Below are 17,521 nucleotides of genomic sequence, written 5' to 3' on the forward strand. Positions count from 1 at the left end.
TTTGAGAATGATGAGGGCAACAAATGTACAAATGTGCTTTACACAATTGATGTATGTATGGATTGTGATAAGAGTTGTATGAGCCCCCAATGAAATGATTTTTTTTAAAAAGAAAGAAAACATGAAAATAAAAAATAAAACTTTAATTTTAAAATGCTCTGACTGCCCCACAGCGCACAACCCGCTGAGCAAACTGGTCAAACTGGTGAGGGGTCAGCGTGCCAAAAGGCAACAAACAAAGGTAAGAATGGGGCAAGAAGCAGAAAAGGAAAAGCTCAGCACTGGAAAGAATATTACTGGAGACTTGGCTGCATCCCTAGTGTAATGTTAATGAATCTTTGTTTTTGTTCAATGGTTTACTTTTAAATGCTGGTCTGAGAGGTTGTAAACAAAGCTTGCTGCATAGTCCAGGAAAGACCTCTCAAGGTGAAGAAGAGAAGACTGGGATTTGACTAGTGACGCATTTTATTCAGCTAGTGCAGCGTATTAAGTGACAATTGTTACAGGGTTTAAAACCATCTAGGTGATCAGGCCCTAAGGGCTCTCTTACACTTTGTCCACATTTGCAGCACTGATAGATCGGTCAATTCGTGACAAAAGACCATGGTAAAGAAGGTGGCTGTGATTGGAGCTGGCGTCAGTGGCCTGATCTCCCTCAAGTGCTGTGTGGATGAGGGACTGGAGCCCACCTGCTTTGAGGGGACTGAAGACATCGGAGGACTTTGGCGGTTCAAAGTAAGTGAGAATTGCTTACTTCTTAAACAGGTTGTGCTGTGCTTTGGGGTGACTCATAGCTACTGACTGATCTTATTGAGGGATTTCTTGAGCAGCTTTGATGCTATTTAATTCATGAAGCTATCTGGGGACTGACTCATGGGCTGGCATGTCTTGCCAGATCAAATACTATCCCCACCCTGGTGCACAACCCAGGCTTGTGAAGGATGTCTTCTCTTGGACCCAGCAATTGTCTTTTAGTCAGTACTTTTGTTATTCTCGAGGAAATACACTTACATTAGAAACCATTTTAGGGATGACACTTGAATGGCTAATAAACACATGAGAAAATGCTCCTGGTTATCAGCCATCTGGGAAATGAAAGTCAAAGCAACCATGAGATACCACCTACCACCCATTACTGTAGCCCAGGTTAAAAAACTAAGAACAACACATGTTGGAGAGCGTGTGGTGAGATAGGAACTCATAACCACTGCTGGTCGGCTTGTGAAGCCACTCTGGAAGGTGATATGGCAGTACGTAAAACAGAGGGAAATTGAACTACCATATAACCCCACAATACCTTTCCTGGGCATACACCCCAAAGAAGTAAGAAACAGATCACGAGCAGACATTTGCTCCTCCATGTTCATCAGCACAGTTCACAATAGAAACAAGTTGGAAATAGCCTAAATACCTATCAATAGAAGAGTAGATAAAAAATACTCTGGTACTATATACATATAGTGGAATACTACGCATCCCTAAAAAAGCAGGGTTGAAACTATGAAACACCTCAAACGCATGGAGGAATCTGGAAGGCATTATGCTGAGTGAAGTTAATCAAGCACAAGAGGGCAAAGACTGCATGAGCCCAGTGCGGTAGGAAGGAACAGCAGAATAGGCACAAGCTCAAGCTTGCAGGCCACCCAGTCTTCCAGTCAGGGAGCGACAGCCTGGTAATGAGGCAGACCAGTGCCAAAGAACCATCACCATTCGCTCCAGGTGAGTATAATGTAGGTCACTTGACCAGAGGGCATCTCATGACAGCTGGGATCAAATGGTCATGGAAAGGTGGGGATACTGTCAGCTGAGTGGAAGCCACGTGGATCTGGAATGAGGGCCTGCAGAGAGGGAGACAGCCCTGTCAGAGGGAGGAAGCTTACTGATGGAAGGGACAGCCACACGGAAGTAGGGAGAGGGAATCGTCAAGTTTGGGGGGAACATAGGTGCATGTCTGTTGAGGGGAGGGGAGAGAGGGCTGACCTCCAGATGGGGGGAGGAGAGACTGAGGATGTTCTTGGGAACATTCAGTGGGGAGGGTCTTTAGTGGCAAGTAGTGGGTGGGCAGAAATGACCTAGGGCATCTGGGGGTCTCCCGGGAACCCAGGTCGGGTACCATAGAACACTGAGACACTGACTCCTGCATTGCTGGTGCACATAGCATACTCCAGATGCTGCATAGGTGAGACCCCACACGGGAACCCCACTGGGTGAACTGGACTTTACCTCAGACCCACTTATAACCCGAGGACTTGGGCCAGAAAACACAAGGCGTCAGAGGAAGCGGAAAACAGCTGTATCCAAAGCGATGTACTGTTAGTTGGTGGACAAACAAGATGTCGCTACACCAATGCCCTGCATGCCATATTAAGAGATGTATTATTCCGACAATCCTGAGACGGCCATTCTGTTATATTTTGCTGTACTAGTGTATATTACAGTATGTCTCAGAGGGGCGCGTCATTGGGGTCACCCTCTTGAAGCTGTGTCCTTTATTTCGCTCTTTCTCAGTAAATGAAGCCCAGGATGTTGAGCCTCTAGAGCAGTGGTTCTCAACCTTCCATATGCCATGACCCTTTAATACAGTTCCTCATGTTGTGGTGACCCCCAACCATAGAACTATTTTCGTTGCTACTTCATAACTGTAATGTTGCTACTGCTAAGAATCAGGCGACCTCTGTGAAAGGGTGGCTCAAACCCCAAAGGGGTCGCGACCCACCCCACAGCTTGGGAACAGCTGCTCTAGAGGAAAACATAATAAGGGTTTGTTTACCGGGGAGGAGTGAGATAGAGAGGTGGGGAGATAAGAAGGAGATGACATCAAAAAGCCCAGGAAGGAAAAGTATGTTTGGAGACTGATTATGGAAGCAATTGTACAATTATGTTTGACATTATTGAACTATGGAATGATATGACAAAAGTATTAACTCCCGTGTTATAGTAAATTCAAAGGGGAAAAAAATAGATCCAGGAGTGGGTGTGGGGCTCCCACTAAATCCTAGACCAATTAGTTCTTAAGAATAATTAGTTCTTACATCATGTACTCAATACTCACCTTCATGAAATGATCCCTAAAGATAAGGATGCTACAGCAAAGTGTGGTGAAGAAAGTGGCATAGTGTCTGGGGTCTTAAAGAGTTGTATTCAAACAAGCAGCCATCTAAGTGAGGAGTCAACTTAAGTCCACACAGAAGAAGCACGCCAGCTTGTATGAGCCAAAGATGACAATTACAAAATTCGAATATAGTGAAGATAAAAGTATCAGGGCTAGAATTATGAACACGCAATTTGTGGGAGGCTGTTGAGGATGATGGGAGCCCCAAAGCCATTTGCAGAGTATCTAGTCAAATCAGCTGCTGACAGATCCTCTCTAGCCATGGGCAAGAGTCCCAAACAGCCTAACTCTCAGAGATGATTGTGATCTTGATTATGCTGAATCACACATGGCACTTGGCCAGTTGACCTCCCTAAAGACCTGATCTGAAATCGTTCTGGGCGCAGACTTTTTGAGTGTTGGTGGGAGTCTTCTCACTCTCACATATTGTTTCTATTTTCATCTCTATATTAATATGATCTTATCCTAACTGCCTTGGTGCAATCTGGTTTTTATTGTTTTCTGTTGGGTTTCCCAGTGATAAAGCACAGGAGGAATGGATATATAATGATAATAACTGATACAATGGTATTATAGGGAATGCAGGGATGGGGGTGGGCAATAGTGAGGGAAAGGGGATTTCGGGAGTGGATAATGTGGGTGGAAGGGGGGAAGGCACTTGAACTGATTGTGATTGCACAACTCATATGGTGAATTAACCATGCGAGAGGGGGGATACTCTAAGATAGATGTGGTGGTGATTGTACAATTCCTGTTGATAAGATTGAATGATTTATCATACTCAATTGTATGATATGTAAATTATGTGCCAATAAAACTGTTGGGGGAAAAGAACTGTTAGGGAAAAAAAAGAGAAATCAGATGGTGCCCTGTTATCAGAAAGAAAATCGTCTGGGATCTTACAGGTTTGCTTTAAACAAGCAACCATCTAAGTAAAGTGTCAACAAAGTCCACATGAAAGAAGCACATCAGCCTGTGTGATCCAAGGGTTATAAATAATAAAACCCAAATCCAAAGAAGGAGATGGTATCAGAGCCTAAATTCTGAACCTTTGATTTGCAGAAGGCTGTGGATGACAGTAGAATCCCAAAATCCATTTATAGGGTCCCCACCTGGATTATCATCTGGTGAATCCCCTCTTAACATGTTACAGGGATGTGACTAGCCATGCTATCAGACAGAGAGCATTGGAAAGTTGATTATGGTAGATGTGGTTAGGTTAAAATGTAATACTTTATATCGTTTTATCTTCCTTTTGACCTATTTTAAAGTTGTTTGGGTTTTTAATGTTTTCTATTTCCTTTATATTGAGATTTTTATGTTTTGTTTTGTAATTGTTGCTGGTATTTTGTTTGTGATTTGTATAATTTTCTGTGTATAGAATACAGGATAGGTAAATCTATAGATTAAATGGATTAATAATTACCTAGGAACATGGAAGGAAAGATCGGGGGGAGTGGGAGCTAACAATGAGAACAAAAAGAAAATGTTCTGAAATTCATTGTGGTGGTGACTATACAACTCTTTTTAATATTATTGAACAATTAGATTGTATATGTGAATGAGATTCCAATAAAGCCATTTTAAAAACTAAAAAAAAAAGGTAGAAAAGAAAACATTTTACAAAGTTACAGATGTGACAGAGATCTTTTCAAGACACCATCTCTACTTCCATCATTGAACTTAATGCAACTTCAGAGTGCTACAGACTTATTCTTCATGCATGTTTCCTTGTTTTCTTAGCTTCACTGCGTGAGTCCATGCTTGTTGGCTTAGCTTCACTGGTGACACTTACAGCTGCTAGGAACTATTGATTTAAAAGATCCATTCTGCAAACCCAAATATTTATCATGTTGGCTGTCCATCAGAATTTCTAGAAGGATATATAGATAGATGTAAGGCTTTATAATTTAACCCTTCTTAAAATTAAATGCATACGTAGGAGTTCACCACCTCTTCTCAGTAAGATCTTGGGCAAGTCATTTACATCTCCACATCTTAATTTTATCGATTACTTAATAGGCATAATTACAGTAAGGTGTAATCATATCATATAACTATGTAGAAGAGTAAGGAAGGCAATTGGTGCAGGCTGCCTATTTGTATTGTATAGATGAGCAAACAGACACAGAGGGAGGTTGAGTTCCCCAGCCACCATCACACCTAGAAGAAGGGCCATGCAAGCCCATAAATCTATGATGCCTGCATGACTAAGCTCCTCCTTCTAACCAGACCCCAAATCTGTATTCTTCCTCCAAAGAGTAACCGAAAGCTGACACTCATAACTCAATAGCAATGGCTTTAGGTTTATGGACCAGGCATACTGAAGTAGTACTGAAGTACTAAAATGGGGAAGACAACTCCAAACAGGAACAAGAGATATAGATGCATGAGAAACAGACTTTCATAGCAGAGAAATCATCCAAAGGACTCCCTTCGAGCTGACCTAGTTTGGGGTGGCAAGGGCCAGCTAACAGATGTGCTTTGCCAATGCAAATTGAACCAGGTATCAAAAAAAAATCTTTAAAAATCAGGTTTCTCAAATGTATATTGTCCTCAGTCTAACTTACAGGTTTTCTAAAAGATACTGATCCCTGGGCATCACTTTACACCTAAAGAATCAAAAATCTTCCAAAGAGAGGAATCTAGTTCTTAACCAGAGTCTCAAGCAATTCCTATGAGGCGAGAACTTTATCAAACACTGCACAGAGGTATTTATCCAACTATCCAAACATAGTTAATGATGGAGAAGTTGACTGGGGTGACTTTGCAGTAAGGAGTGCCTACCTTTATTTCTCAATAGCAACTAGGCATTAGAATTCTGAAAGCTTTTATGGAGAGTGGTGTGGTTGGTAGTCACTCCTGTCTTTACCAAAGGTGTGGTTTTTGTCCGCTCTGAGTTCAAGGGTAGATTCCAAGTGAGACCTTTTTTGATCCCCGGTTAAAATTTAAAAAGTAACCTATAGAAGCCATGTAGAAATCATAGCACACTTCTATTTAGTAACAAGTCTGTCATTTTTTAAATTATCTTTTTGAGATTTAATGCTTAAGAGGTTACTGTCCCTTATTTAATTGCCATTAATGTGACAGTAGAAAATGAGAGAGGTGGTTTTTTTTTCAGCAGTTTTTCTTCTTATCGTTTGCTTTATTCCAACAAGGTAACTCCTGCTTCAAAATATTTATCCTGCTATCATATTCCCAGTGTCTAAAATTTCAGAATAAAGAGATTATTTCCTATGGATTTTGGGGGAGGAGGGGGGAATTAGGTTGAAATCTGAATTAATTCTTATTAGGTAATAAGTCCCTGTGTGGCAAAAAGAAGTACTTGACTACTAGCTACAATGTTCAAACCCACCCCGAGGTCCCTTGGAATGAAGTACTTATGAACTGCTTCTGAAAGGCCAGAGCCCGGAAAACCCTACGGGGTGTAGTTCAGCTTTCCAACACATGGGGCCGCCATGAGTCCGAATCAGCCCCACCAGCAACTGGTTAGGTTTTGCTTTGTGGTTTATTATATATCAGAGGGCTAGAATATAACTCCCTGGTACTTATAACAATGTCATACTTCACAGTTCTCAAAACCATATTCCAATGTTATTGGGTGCTGTTAATCAAGCCAACTGATAACAATTACATGTGAAAGAGTAGAACTGTCTGATAGGGTTTGTTTGGCTCTCCTCTTTATAGGAGTAGATCACCAGGTTTTCTTCTGTGGAACTGCTGGGTGAGTTCAAACCACTAACCTTTCGGAAAGCAGCCAAACACTTAACTACTGAGACAACAATTGTTTTGGTGTTAGGTGCCATGGAGTGATCGTACATTCAACAGAACGAAACACCACCCCGTCCTGCACCATTCTCATATCTTTTCTTATGTTTGAGCCCATTGCTGCAGCCACTGTGTCCATCCATCTCATTCAGGGGCTTCCTCTTTTTCTCTGCCCCTCGACTTTACCAAACATGATGTCTTCCTCCAGGGCCTGTTCTCTCCTGACCACATGCCCAAAGCATGGGAGATGGAATCCTGCTATCCTTTCCTCTCTTCTCTCTACCCAAAGGAGACAGAGAATCTTTGAGCAAAATCTACAGAATAAGCAGACTTTTACATGAGCTCATGTAGAGTCCTGATTGCCAGGAAACTAGACTGCTAAGAGGAAGAGGAGCTGCGAGGAGCTCCCATTCAAACCCTAAAGAAACTTTGTGTATCTTATTCCTTTACCATCTAGAATCACGTGGTAATTGGGCCAGTATTCCATTTCCTTCTTCAAACACGATGCTTCGGAGATAATTTAATACATTTAGTACTGAAAGTTTTTTTAAAAAATTTGAGTCTTTGTTCCATGCCCATTTCAGAAGCTAATGAATTCTTCCCAAAGGTTTTCTACCACCCCCTAGTGGTAACTTTGGAACAAGGGACTAAGACAATTAACTTATTTCCAGCACTTATTCCAATGATGGGAAGCACTTCATATGCATCATCTCTTTTTTCTTTTTTAATTCAAAACACCCCCAAGAAGTAGGTTTTTTATGATTATTGCCATTTCCATATGACGAGGAAACTAAGGTTTAGGTTAAATAACTTTCTGAGAAGAACACAGTGGTGGAAATAGAGCAATGAAGGGAAGATTCCTGAGTCCTCACATTCAATAGCCTTACTAAGATACCAAAAAGCCTGGTGTTGCTGTGGGATATAGCCCTGAGCTTCTAGACACAAGATCAGTGGTTCAAACCCACCAGTTGCTCCATGGGAGAAAAATAAGGCTGCCTGTTCCTGTAAGATTTGCAGTCCCAGAAACCCTAAGGAGCAGTTGTCCTCTGTCTTGTAAGTGTAGCTGGGAGTCTGAATTGGCTCAATAGCAATTGGTGGCGGTCGGGCCAAGGTATGGAGAAAGTAAAGAATTATCTCCTTCAGCCATTATCCTGATCAGCCTCATCTATTGTTCTTGTTACCTTGTGTTCTCAGGGAAGTGAACAACATACATCGCTCTTTTGTTTAATTATTTTATATGTAATTCTCCTCTTCTTTTTATATGCATTTTCTCATTTTATACTGATAATATTCCTCTGGATGAGTTATAATTAATCTCAATTTAACCATGAGAAAGCCAAAGGTAAATGGATTGCTCATAATCATTGATACACAAATAATCTCAATATGGTGGTCATTGGTCTTAAAACCAGTCACCATATGGAGATTAAATATAGTTGAGCTCACCATTAAATTTCCTCTCACAGCATCTTAATGATTCCTACCAAATTTGAGGATCAATTAATACCCCTCACACTCTTTTTTTTTATTTTAGTCTTAATGATCCAAATCACTACCATCCTACATTTTTGAAAGTTAATTTTAAGCCTAGTTGCAGGAATCTTACATGTATGCGAATTAAACATTGTATAGTTGATTTGATACATAGCCCCTAAATCATCCGTCATGTTTGCTATACCTCCAAGCTTTGGGTTCACAGAAATTTGATCATTATTTTGTATTTGTCTCCATCAAAATTACTGATTAAAATATAAGAAAATAAAAATGTGAAGTAGAGGCCTGAGATATGATAAGTGAGACTTTCTAAACAATACCATTTCCACACTGATCTAAACATGCATGACCTTTCTTCTGTTTCAGTAAGTGTGGGCTTGTTAACAGTACACTCTGTCCAGACAGACTTTAGCTACATTATTCAGGACTTGAAGAGATTTGGTGGCACACTGGTTACCCCATGAGCTGCTAACTGCAAGGTCAGCAGTTCAAAACCACCAGCCAAACATTCCATGGGAGACAGATGAGGCTTTCTCCTCCTGTAGAGTTACAATCTCAGAAATCCACAGGGGCAGTTCAACCCTGTCTTATAGGGTCACAATGAGTCAGACTCACCTTCAAGTCAGTGAATGAGTTTAGAACAAACAGGTATTTCCTTACCATACAAGACATAGATTTACCCTTGTTTTACTCTCAGGAGTTCATTTTTCTCCTCGGATAAATTTATCCAAAGACTTCATCACAGTATAATTCAATCTAACGTAGATTTTTGCACCCCACTAAACATTTAACAGTATGGTTTGAAATCAAGAAAGGTGTGTGTCTAGGTTGTATCCTTTCACCACACTTGTTCAATCTGTATGCTGAGCGCATAATCAGAGAAGCTGGACTATATGAAGAAGAATTCAGCATCAGGATTAGGAGCGACAAGTCCCTGGAGAAGGACACCATGCTTGGTAAAGTGGAGGGGCTGTGAAAGGAGGAAGGCCCTTGAGGAGATGGATGGACACAGTGGCTGCAACGATGGCTTCCAACATCAGAGCCACTGTGAGGATGGAGCAGCAATGGGAGGTGCTTCCTCCTGCGGTCCACACGGTCACTGAGTCACAACCAACTTGATGGCACCTAACAGCAGCAGCAGACATGTAACTGAACCACATTTAACATGTGAGATCTTTGTAGCTCTCCAGGCAATCGAATACAAAATACCTTAGTCCTTTAAGTCTCCTGACTAAGAGTCTAAGATAAACGATGGTTAATTTTCCATAATATTTTTAAAGATGTTATCTTTGCCTGAGTATAAGAGAACAAAGATCATAGCATAATACCAGCAAAACTCCCATGATATGAATGTTCAGTATAGTGTTTCAGTGCTATAACAATAATTCTGGTTCACACGAATCTTTCCTTCATTCATTTAACAAGTATATTTAATGTACCAAGGGTTACGCCCAGGGCTGAGAGTACAGCCCTGCAATCGCTACTGTCAGGTCTTCACTGTTCAGTGGTAGCAGTCCTAAAGAGAATTCCTATTCGAATACAATTCTGGTACACTGCGTATTTGTTATGGAAGCATACAACTTCAGCCAGCAGAGAATAAATAGTTCAGGCTTCCTACAGGGTGTGACACCGCATGGAAATATAAAGAAATTGTGTTCTAGATGGTGCAAATAGTGCTTAAGCCAAAACCATGCTCCCAATCACACGATGTGGCTGGAATAAAGGACGTAGGTGGGAAAGGGCTAACTAACCGTCATACAATTGTTTGTGTGCTGCTGTGCTGCTGGATGAATGCTGCCAATACTGTAAACACTAGAAGGGCCGCGATGATGGTGAGGTTTCAGGGCACGAGAGTGAGTCTCTCCAGAGACTAGTCAGGGTCAACCATAAGGAACCTGTGTCCCAAGCCTATGAGAGTATACTTGATCTTAAAAGCAATAAAGAAAGAGGGCAATATCTGAGCCAGAATGTCCAATATCGGGACTCTTTCAGTGACCCCTGGTTGTGTAATGGTTACATGCTGGGCTGTGATGTGCTTGGTCAGCAGTTCGAAACCACCATCAGCTCTGAAGGAAAAAGACCGGGCTTTCTACTTCCATAAACAGTTATGGTCCCAGAAATCTACAGGGCACCATTATGAATCCGCATTAACTTGGTGACGGTGAAGGGGTTTATTGTTGATTCTGTGATCAAGGAGCTCTGCTGGCATGGTGCGTTACTCAGACTGCTAATCACAGGGCCAGCAAGTATGACCCACCCGCCTCTCCGAGGGACAAGGTGAGCCTCTCTGCTCCTGTGAAGCTACAGAGACTCAAAACTCCAGAGGAGCAGTTCCACTCTCATCCTAAGCCTAGAGGGTTACTGTGAGTTGGAATCAACTCAATGATAGTGAGTTTGGGTCTTTGGGTTTCTCAGTGATCAAGAGCAAATACCTACACGGGCACCAGCCCGAAGAAGAGATGGCAGAATGCAAGGACACTCTAATAGTGATTCCAAAAGTTCCTATGGATCAGAATCAGCTGCGAGCCCTAGTAGCATAGTGGGTAACACAATATCAGCAGTTCAAAACCACCAGCAGCACAATAGGAGAAAGATGAGAATTTCCACTTCCGTAAAGAGTTCCAGCCATGGAAATCCACCGGGCAGTTCTTCTCTGTCCTATAGGGTCACTATGAGTCAGAATTGACTCGATGGCATTGAGTTTGAGTCCTTACCCAGAATGCTTACTATGTATTTTTTGAAACTCCTTCAGGTTCTTCTGACCCAACCAGTTCATATGTATTTGTAAAGCCCAATTTTACCTCTGATTTTACAAGGAATTGAAAATAGTTTCAAGTGAAGCGGACTCCCAGAAGGTTCATCTAAAGAGCAAAAAGATAGCCTGACAAAATCTTTGTAAAGACATGCAATTTAGTCCTATTGCTCACAGGCTCGTGGTAGTCACCCATGAGAATAAAATGTGGACTTAGGGAGGCCAAGATAACAATGCTTCACAGTGAAAAGACAAATAAGCGGATCCACTGGGGGGTTATAAGTTGGTTCCATCAAGCAAACATAACATGTTTGAAAAGCTGAACAAGTGATTCTCATGGATCGGCTAAGTGTTCAAAGCCACTAGGTCCCTGGGATTTCTAAATCTAAATAGTGCTTTGTGGCAGCTTCCTAGCTCACATCTCTCTCTAGTACTCACTACCTGTGGAGAGGAAAATCAGAACATTTCAGGCCGACATGTTGGATATGTCGGCTAGAGATGGACATGTGCACATCAATAGAAATCATAAGGTTTCAGGACTTTAGAACAACCCTATAATAATAGCAAAAGAGGCAACATTTATTGAGCTCTTGTGAGGACTCAGCGCTGAGCACTTTGGCTAATCTTGTTAAAACTTCACAATAACTGTCAGACATTCATTTATCGAATCCTGCTTGATAGGTGAGGAAACTGGATTACATAACTTATCTCAGTAGACGAAACTGCTAACAGTGCTATAATTAAAATACCAACCCAATCAGCTTGCCTCTGACAACTTTGTTTACTGCAACAAGTTACAGAGCTATCGTGTTTAATTCTACTTATAAATCATCTGGTCCTGAAAACAATTGTGGTTTCTTTGCTTTATAAAATACTTCCTATTTTTTAAAAAATGTGTTGGATAAGAAAGGCAGACACTTAGTCTTGCCAAGGACATTATGTTCAATCATGCTAGAACATCCAGAAATAATTTATAAATCGGTTTGACACTCAGTATTTTGCAATCTGAAATAAGACTTGAAAAATATGTAAAAGGCCAAAATGTGTTCATCCACAATTCAGATCATTGCGTCCTATGTAAGAGACAGAAAGAAACCCCTTTCTATTCTTGTCTCGGGGCCAGAGTAAGAAAAATTGAGTGGACACTCCCGTTTGCTTCCCCAGAGACAAGGAGTTTTGAAAAGCACAGACGAAGATTTTGGAACTCTGGAGGAAAGCTGAGGTATTGGAGAGTCAGAGTGAGTCCAGAAGTTGGGGAGCGGACCAGTCGGTACGACACAGAAGCAATGAGAACCGACTGACTAACATCACAAGCACTTACGCATTTTTTAATGGGACTGGGTAACACCCCAACAGAGAACTCAGAAAGGGAGCTAATATTAGGAAACTCTAGCCCAATATCTTAAGGCAGAGCAAATAGGCTGTGGGAGTTCATGGATTATGAACTTGGGAGGTGATGAAAGGGCGCCATGGCACTCGGAGCCAGAGTGTATCTCTCTGAGGCCTGAGATGGACTGACCAGGAGGACCTGCAAGGGCCGCAGCAGGAGGGGAAGAGCGATGGCTCACACACGGGAAGCAGCCCACTGGGGACACTGTGCAGGCGCCTCTCTGAGGAAAGACATGGAGAGCCAATTACCCTCAGCACAGGCAGCTCAAGCTCCACAGCGCCCATCGTCATCTGTGATCAGCTGAATTGCTCCCACCCTCTTGCCTGTGCGTTCAGTTCCACATACCAAGCAGCCACAGCTCCTGCATCCACCCGAAAAATACATAAACAAATAAAAACCGTTAAGGATAAGAGTCCCCTCTAGTGGTTCTCAGGAGAAAATGCCAAGTCCGGCCCTGTGTCAATTCTAATTCATGGGGACCCTGTAGGGCTGAGTGGCGCTGCCTCACCCCCTCTCCTAACACAAACTGACAATAAAAGAATGGAGAAACATATCCCATGTAACCCATTCTGATGTCTGGTCTTAAAAAAAAGACTTTAAATCAAAATCCATGGCAACATACAAAGAATGCAATAATAAAAGGGTCAATCCAGCAAGAAGATATAACCATTTTAAACATATCATGCCTAACAACAATGTACCAAAATATATGAAACTATGCAAAGGTAAATAGTAATAACCAACTTCAACACACCACTGTTAAGTACCGCAGAGCCTCCAAAAGGATCACTAAGGACATTGAAAGCAAGTAAACCCACAAGCCAATTGGCCCCAAAGACAAGCACATATAGAGCACTCTGCTAGCATCGAAACAGGGCATCTTTTCCCTCAGCACACGTGGATCACTCCCCAGAATAGACGGTATGCTGGGGCACAAAACAGAAAGATGCAAATCATATTCTAATGTAAATTCTTTTTCTGTTACTTTTGACTTGCGATTTTGAGACACGCACAACATAAGTCTAACTCCCTAGAAAGTTGGAGCAGCCTAGCCTGATTAACTTTTGCCAAAGCCATTGAGATTTTAACAAAATTATTATTTGATACTTGATTCTGGATTATAAAAGTTAAAAAAGGCATTTAGTTGTATGAGCCCCCAATAAAATTATTAAACCAAAAAAGGCATTTAACTCATGGCATGGAAAAGGCATTTAAAACTCCTGATGTAGAGTAGCCAGGAGTATTTATAAAATAAATAATTTTATTAAATGAATAAAAGTATTTATTTACTTTTATATAGGTAAATAAATAAAAGCCTAAATGAATGAATGAAATGAAGGAGGTGGCTATTTACACCCTTAGCCCTCTATTTAGAAGAATTCTCTGTTTTGCTTTTGAATGGCGTGATCTGGGAACAGACATTTTAGCTTTGCTGATGCATATTGGTGGTGATAATGCCTGGCATTGGGACACAGTGACAGTAATACAGATAAGAAGCATGGCTGGATGGGAGCAAGACTTTGCAAACTTACATTTTTTAAAAAACTTAAAAATCAAGTGTCATTTCCAGAAAATGCTGGAAACCCCACATGTGATAGTGTGCTTGCCTGTGTACTGAGAGGTATCTATCTTATACTGCAGCTCTCTTAGAGGCCTTTCTTATACAAGATGGCCTGGCTTATGAACAAGATCTGTTCCCAACTGTGTCTTTAAGTCTTTAAAGTGGAATTGGTAGATGAATCAAAACAGGTGTATATAGTTCTAATTTAGCCATACTTTACAGCAAGATAGGCCTCTGACACCTTTTCAATGATTTAAAAGTTGCACATGCAGCAAATGAAGGTGACCGTGCTAAAGAATTTGTTGTCAGTACGCTTGGTTAGAACATTTCAAATAAGAGCGAATTTCCATAACATGAAAGAGCAAGTATTACTTGGCCATACGTTCATTACCAGGGGACTGCCTGTATTACAGAGAACAATGTACATTTTTGTCCAGCACACAGATCATTCTCCAAAATGGACCATATGTTAGTGGTTAGTAACTAACAACTTTGCTGAACCTATAGCTTCTTCAAGAATAATTGATTCTATTTATAGAGCACCCATTTCAGAGATGAGAAGACTGAAGCTCAGGAGCACTGACTCCTCCAGGCTTATAGAATCAGAAAGAGTTGGATTCGGATTCAGGTCTGACTCTAAAGCTCCGGCTCCGGACCAAGCCACTTCTTTCAGTACTGGGTTAGGGAGGGCGGAATCTAAGGAGAAAATTGAATATTCTAGCTTGAAAGTAATGAATGTGTATGAATAATGATGAGAAGAAAAGCAAATACGAGCAATTGATTTATTGTAGTGGCAGGATTGTAAATGAGTAATTTGTTTCATTTACCATTCTGTGGAAGAGGCTGTAGTGCTGTTTAAGTAAAACTAAAATTTGCAACTGCTCAGTGCCCACAAGCTTTCTGTTCCCTTATACTCCACCCAAGGCCAAACAGTAAGATTTGTACTATTTGCAAGATAATGGGTTAATCTCTGCATGTGAAGATCTCAGGAAGCATTATTTAAATTTTATTAATACAAGCCTTTTGGAAACTGTGTTGGTTTCGAGTATACTGAATCATCATGTGTTGCTTTTTCAACAATTTAATGTGAGAGACATTGTGCAGTGGACACTAATTGTTGTGGCTAGCTGCTGTCAAGTTAGTCCCCACCACGGTGACCCCATGCACAACAAATGAAATGGCCCGCGCTATTCCCACGATCATTTGTGGATCAAATCACTTAGATCCAGAAAGTTGTCACTGACTGGTCTTCAGAAATAGCCTGTCAGACCTTACTTCCTCATCTGCCCTACTGAAACTTGTCCCGCATCAGAGCAAAACAAAAGCACCCAGTTAGTGACAGCTTATAGCTACGTCATGGGTGCATTGGCTGGGAATTGAACCCAAATCTCTTGCATGGAAGGTGAGAATTCTACCACGGAACAACCAGTGCCCCCACCTTCAGGTATAGCACTCAGCATAGCATGTGTTATCTCCAATTTTACCAACACACACTCACTTATGCTTAGAACCAATTAGAATATAGAGGTTTCATCTTTATCATTTGAAGTTATTTGATGGAAAACCCAAAACTGAGAGCAGATAGATTCACACCAGGTTGTGAAAACTCCCTGCCTCCACAAGTATTCTTTGACTTGAAATTCTCTTTTATGTTCTGAGTGTGACACAGGGTTTACTGGTCCTCGAAGAGGTAGGACAAAAGATTATTTAGCCTCCCCAGAAGGGCTAGAAAGAGGCGCTGTCACCATGAACTAGGATGCTAAATATCCTACAGTGTGCCCAAAGAACTGCCAGTAGTAGCCCTAGCGAGTTGCACTAAAAGGCGGAGCAACCAGCCCCTATTACACACCATGACTTTTGTATGTCTGTATGTGCTACAGCTCACCACCTATGTTAGGCTGGGCTGTCTAGAGAAACAAAACCAGTGACACTCATATGTATGAGAAAGAACTTTATATCAAGAATAATTTTATATCAAGAAGGCTTCCCAGCCCAGTCCAATTCAAGTGCATGGACCCGATAGTGGCCAGAGCCTTGTTCAGACTTACATAGCTTCTGACTGATGATCAGGAAGCAGGGAATCACAGGCTGGTGGGTGCAGAGTCCCGCCGGTAAGGTTGCAGAAACGTGGCCTGGCACCCAGCTTTCTAGGGCAGTGATCCACATGGCCCCCCGAGGCAGACACAGAGTCCCAGGGAGGAGGAAGGCTAAGGGACAAAGGAAGAAGTCCCCTGTGTCTAATCAAAAGGCCACATCCCTAAGGAAACATCAACAGGCTGTGACCTGACTGATCGGTTGGGCTCCACCCCTAGATGTTTACACAGGTTCCAGTTGATGAAAATCTAGCCACGTCACCGAAACATTATAGTTAGGGTTCATCAGTAAAAAAAGAATCTATTACCCAAGGGGGAGATTATATATGTGTGTGTGTGTGTGTGTGTGTGTGTGTGTGTGTGTGTGTGTATGGAACCAAGAGAGAGATATATAAGGGGGATTATATATGTATATATATATATGGAACCAAGCATGATAATCATTCATCTTTGTATCTTCTTCTTTAGGAAACTGTTGATGATGGCCGAGCAAGTATCTACCAATCGGTCATCACCAACACCAGCAAAGAAATGTCCTGTTTTAGTGACTTCCCGATGCCTGAAGATTTCCCAAACTTCCTGCACAACTCAAAGCTTCTGGAATACTTCAGAATTGTTGCCAAGAAGTTTGATCTCCTCAAATATATTCAGTTCCAGGTATCGTATTTTAAGGAAAAGGGTCTTTCTACATTACAGGTGACATTTAAACAAATAGTTGCTTTAATGAAGAAAGATAAACTCCAATCTAATTCTTCTCTGAATTATATGAGCATCATAGCATATGCAAAAATTAGAATTGTTGTAACTGAGACTTTAGGTTATATACACTAATAAAGAGAAAAGCCATGTGTTAAAGCTAGAAGTTTGGGACGATGATGATTCTGATGGAGAAGCTGCATTTAAAGTAGTATCTGCTCCCACGGACTCTTCCCGGCCGTATCTCCTTTGGAAAGGCATCTGAGGAGAAGCAAACTGCTGTTTCATTTTCTTATCTTCTCCATAGAAACAGCATCTCTTATAAACTGTGCTGAATAAACTCTCTGCTCTCCACCCATCTCAAAAGGCTGGAGCCACCATTTTCAGCTAATTATTTGTCTTTTCTGTATACAATCTATAAACACAAAGTCAGATCATTTTGAAATACACTTAGAATTCCCTTTTCCTGTGATTCTTCAAAAGTAATACTCAATAAGAAAAAAATATTCTAAATGTTCTGTTTTATCATTAACCTATATGCTGAGGACTATAAACTCTGCTCAGAAAATAATATTTCAATTGTTTCTCCTATTAAACTATGAATAAAATTTTTAGCCCAGCTTACTTTCTCTGTAATTCTAGTTTTGTACATATA

At 41.2% G+C, this 17,521-nt stretch overlaps 1 protein-coding gene across 1 annotated transcript in view; it reads left to right on the forward strand.

The window, feature by feature from the left end:
- The first annotated feature begins 167 nt into the window (after nucleotides 1–167).
- Nucleotides 168–17,521, forward strand: part of FMO2 (flavin containing dimethylaniline monoxygenase 2) — a 40,261-nt gene continuing 22,907 nt past the window's right edge. Inside the window, exons 1-3 of the mRNA XM_004706736.2 lie at nucleotides 168–241; nucleotides 570–735; nucleotides 16,639–16,827. Coding sequence (XP_004706793.1) covers nucleotides 604–735; nucleotides 16,639–16,827 — 321 coding nt within the window. The 5' untranslated portion in view covers nucleotides 168–241; nucleotides 570–603. The remainder of the gene's footprint in view (nucleotides 242–569; nucleotides 736–16,638; nucleotides 16,828–17,521) is intronic.

Source organism: Echinops telfairi, unplaced genomic scaffold (assembly GCF_000313985.2).
Source record: "Echinops telfairi isolate 266 unplaced genomic scaffold, ASM31398v2 ScPeMD7_7424;HRSCAF=8462, whole genome shotgun sequence".
Taxonomy (NCBI): domain Eukaryota; kingdom Metazoa; phylum Chordata; class Mammalia; order Afrosoricida; family Tenrecidae; genus Echinops; species Echinops telfairi.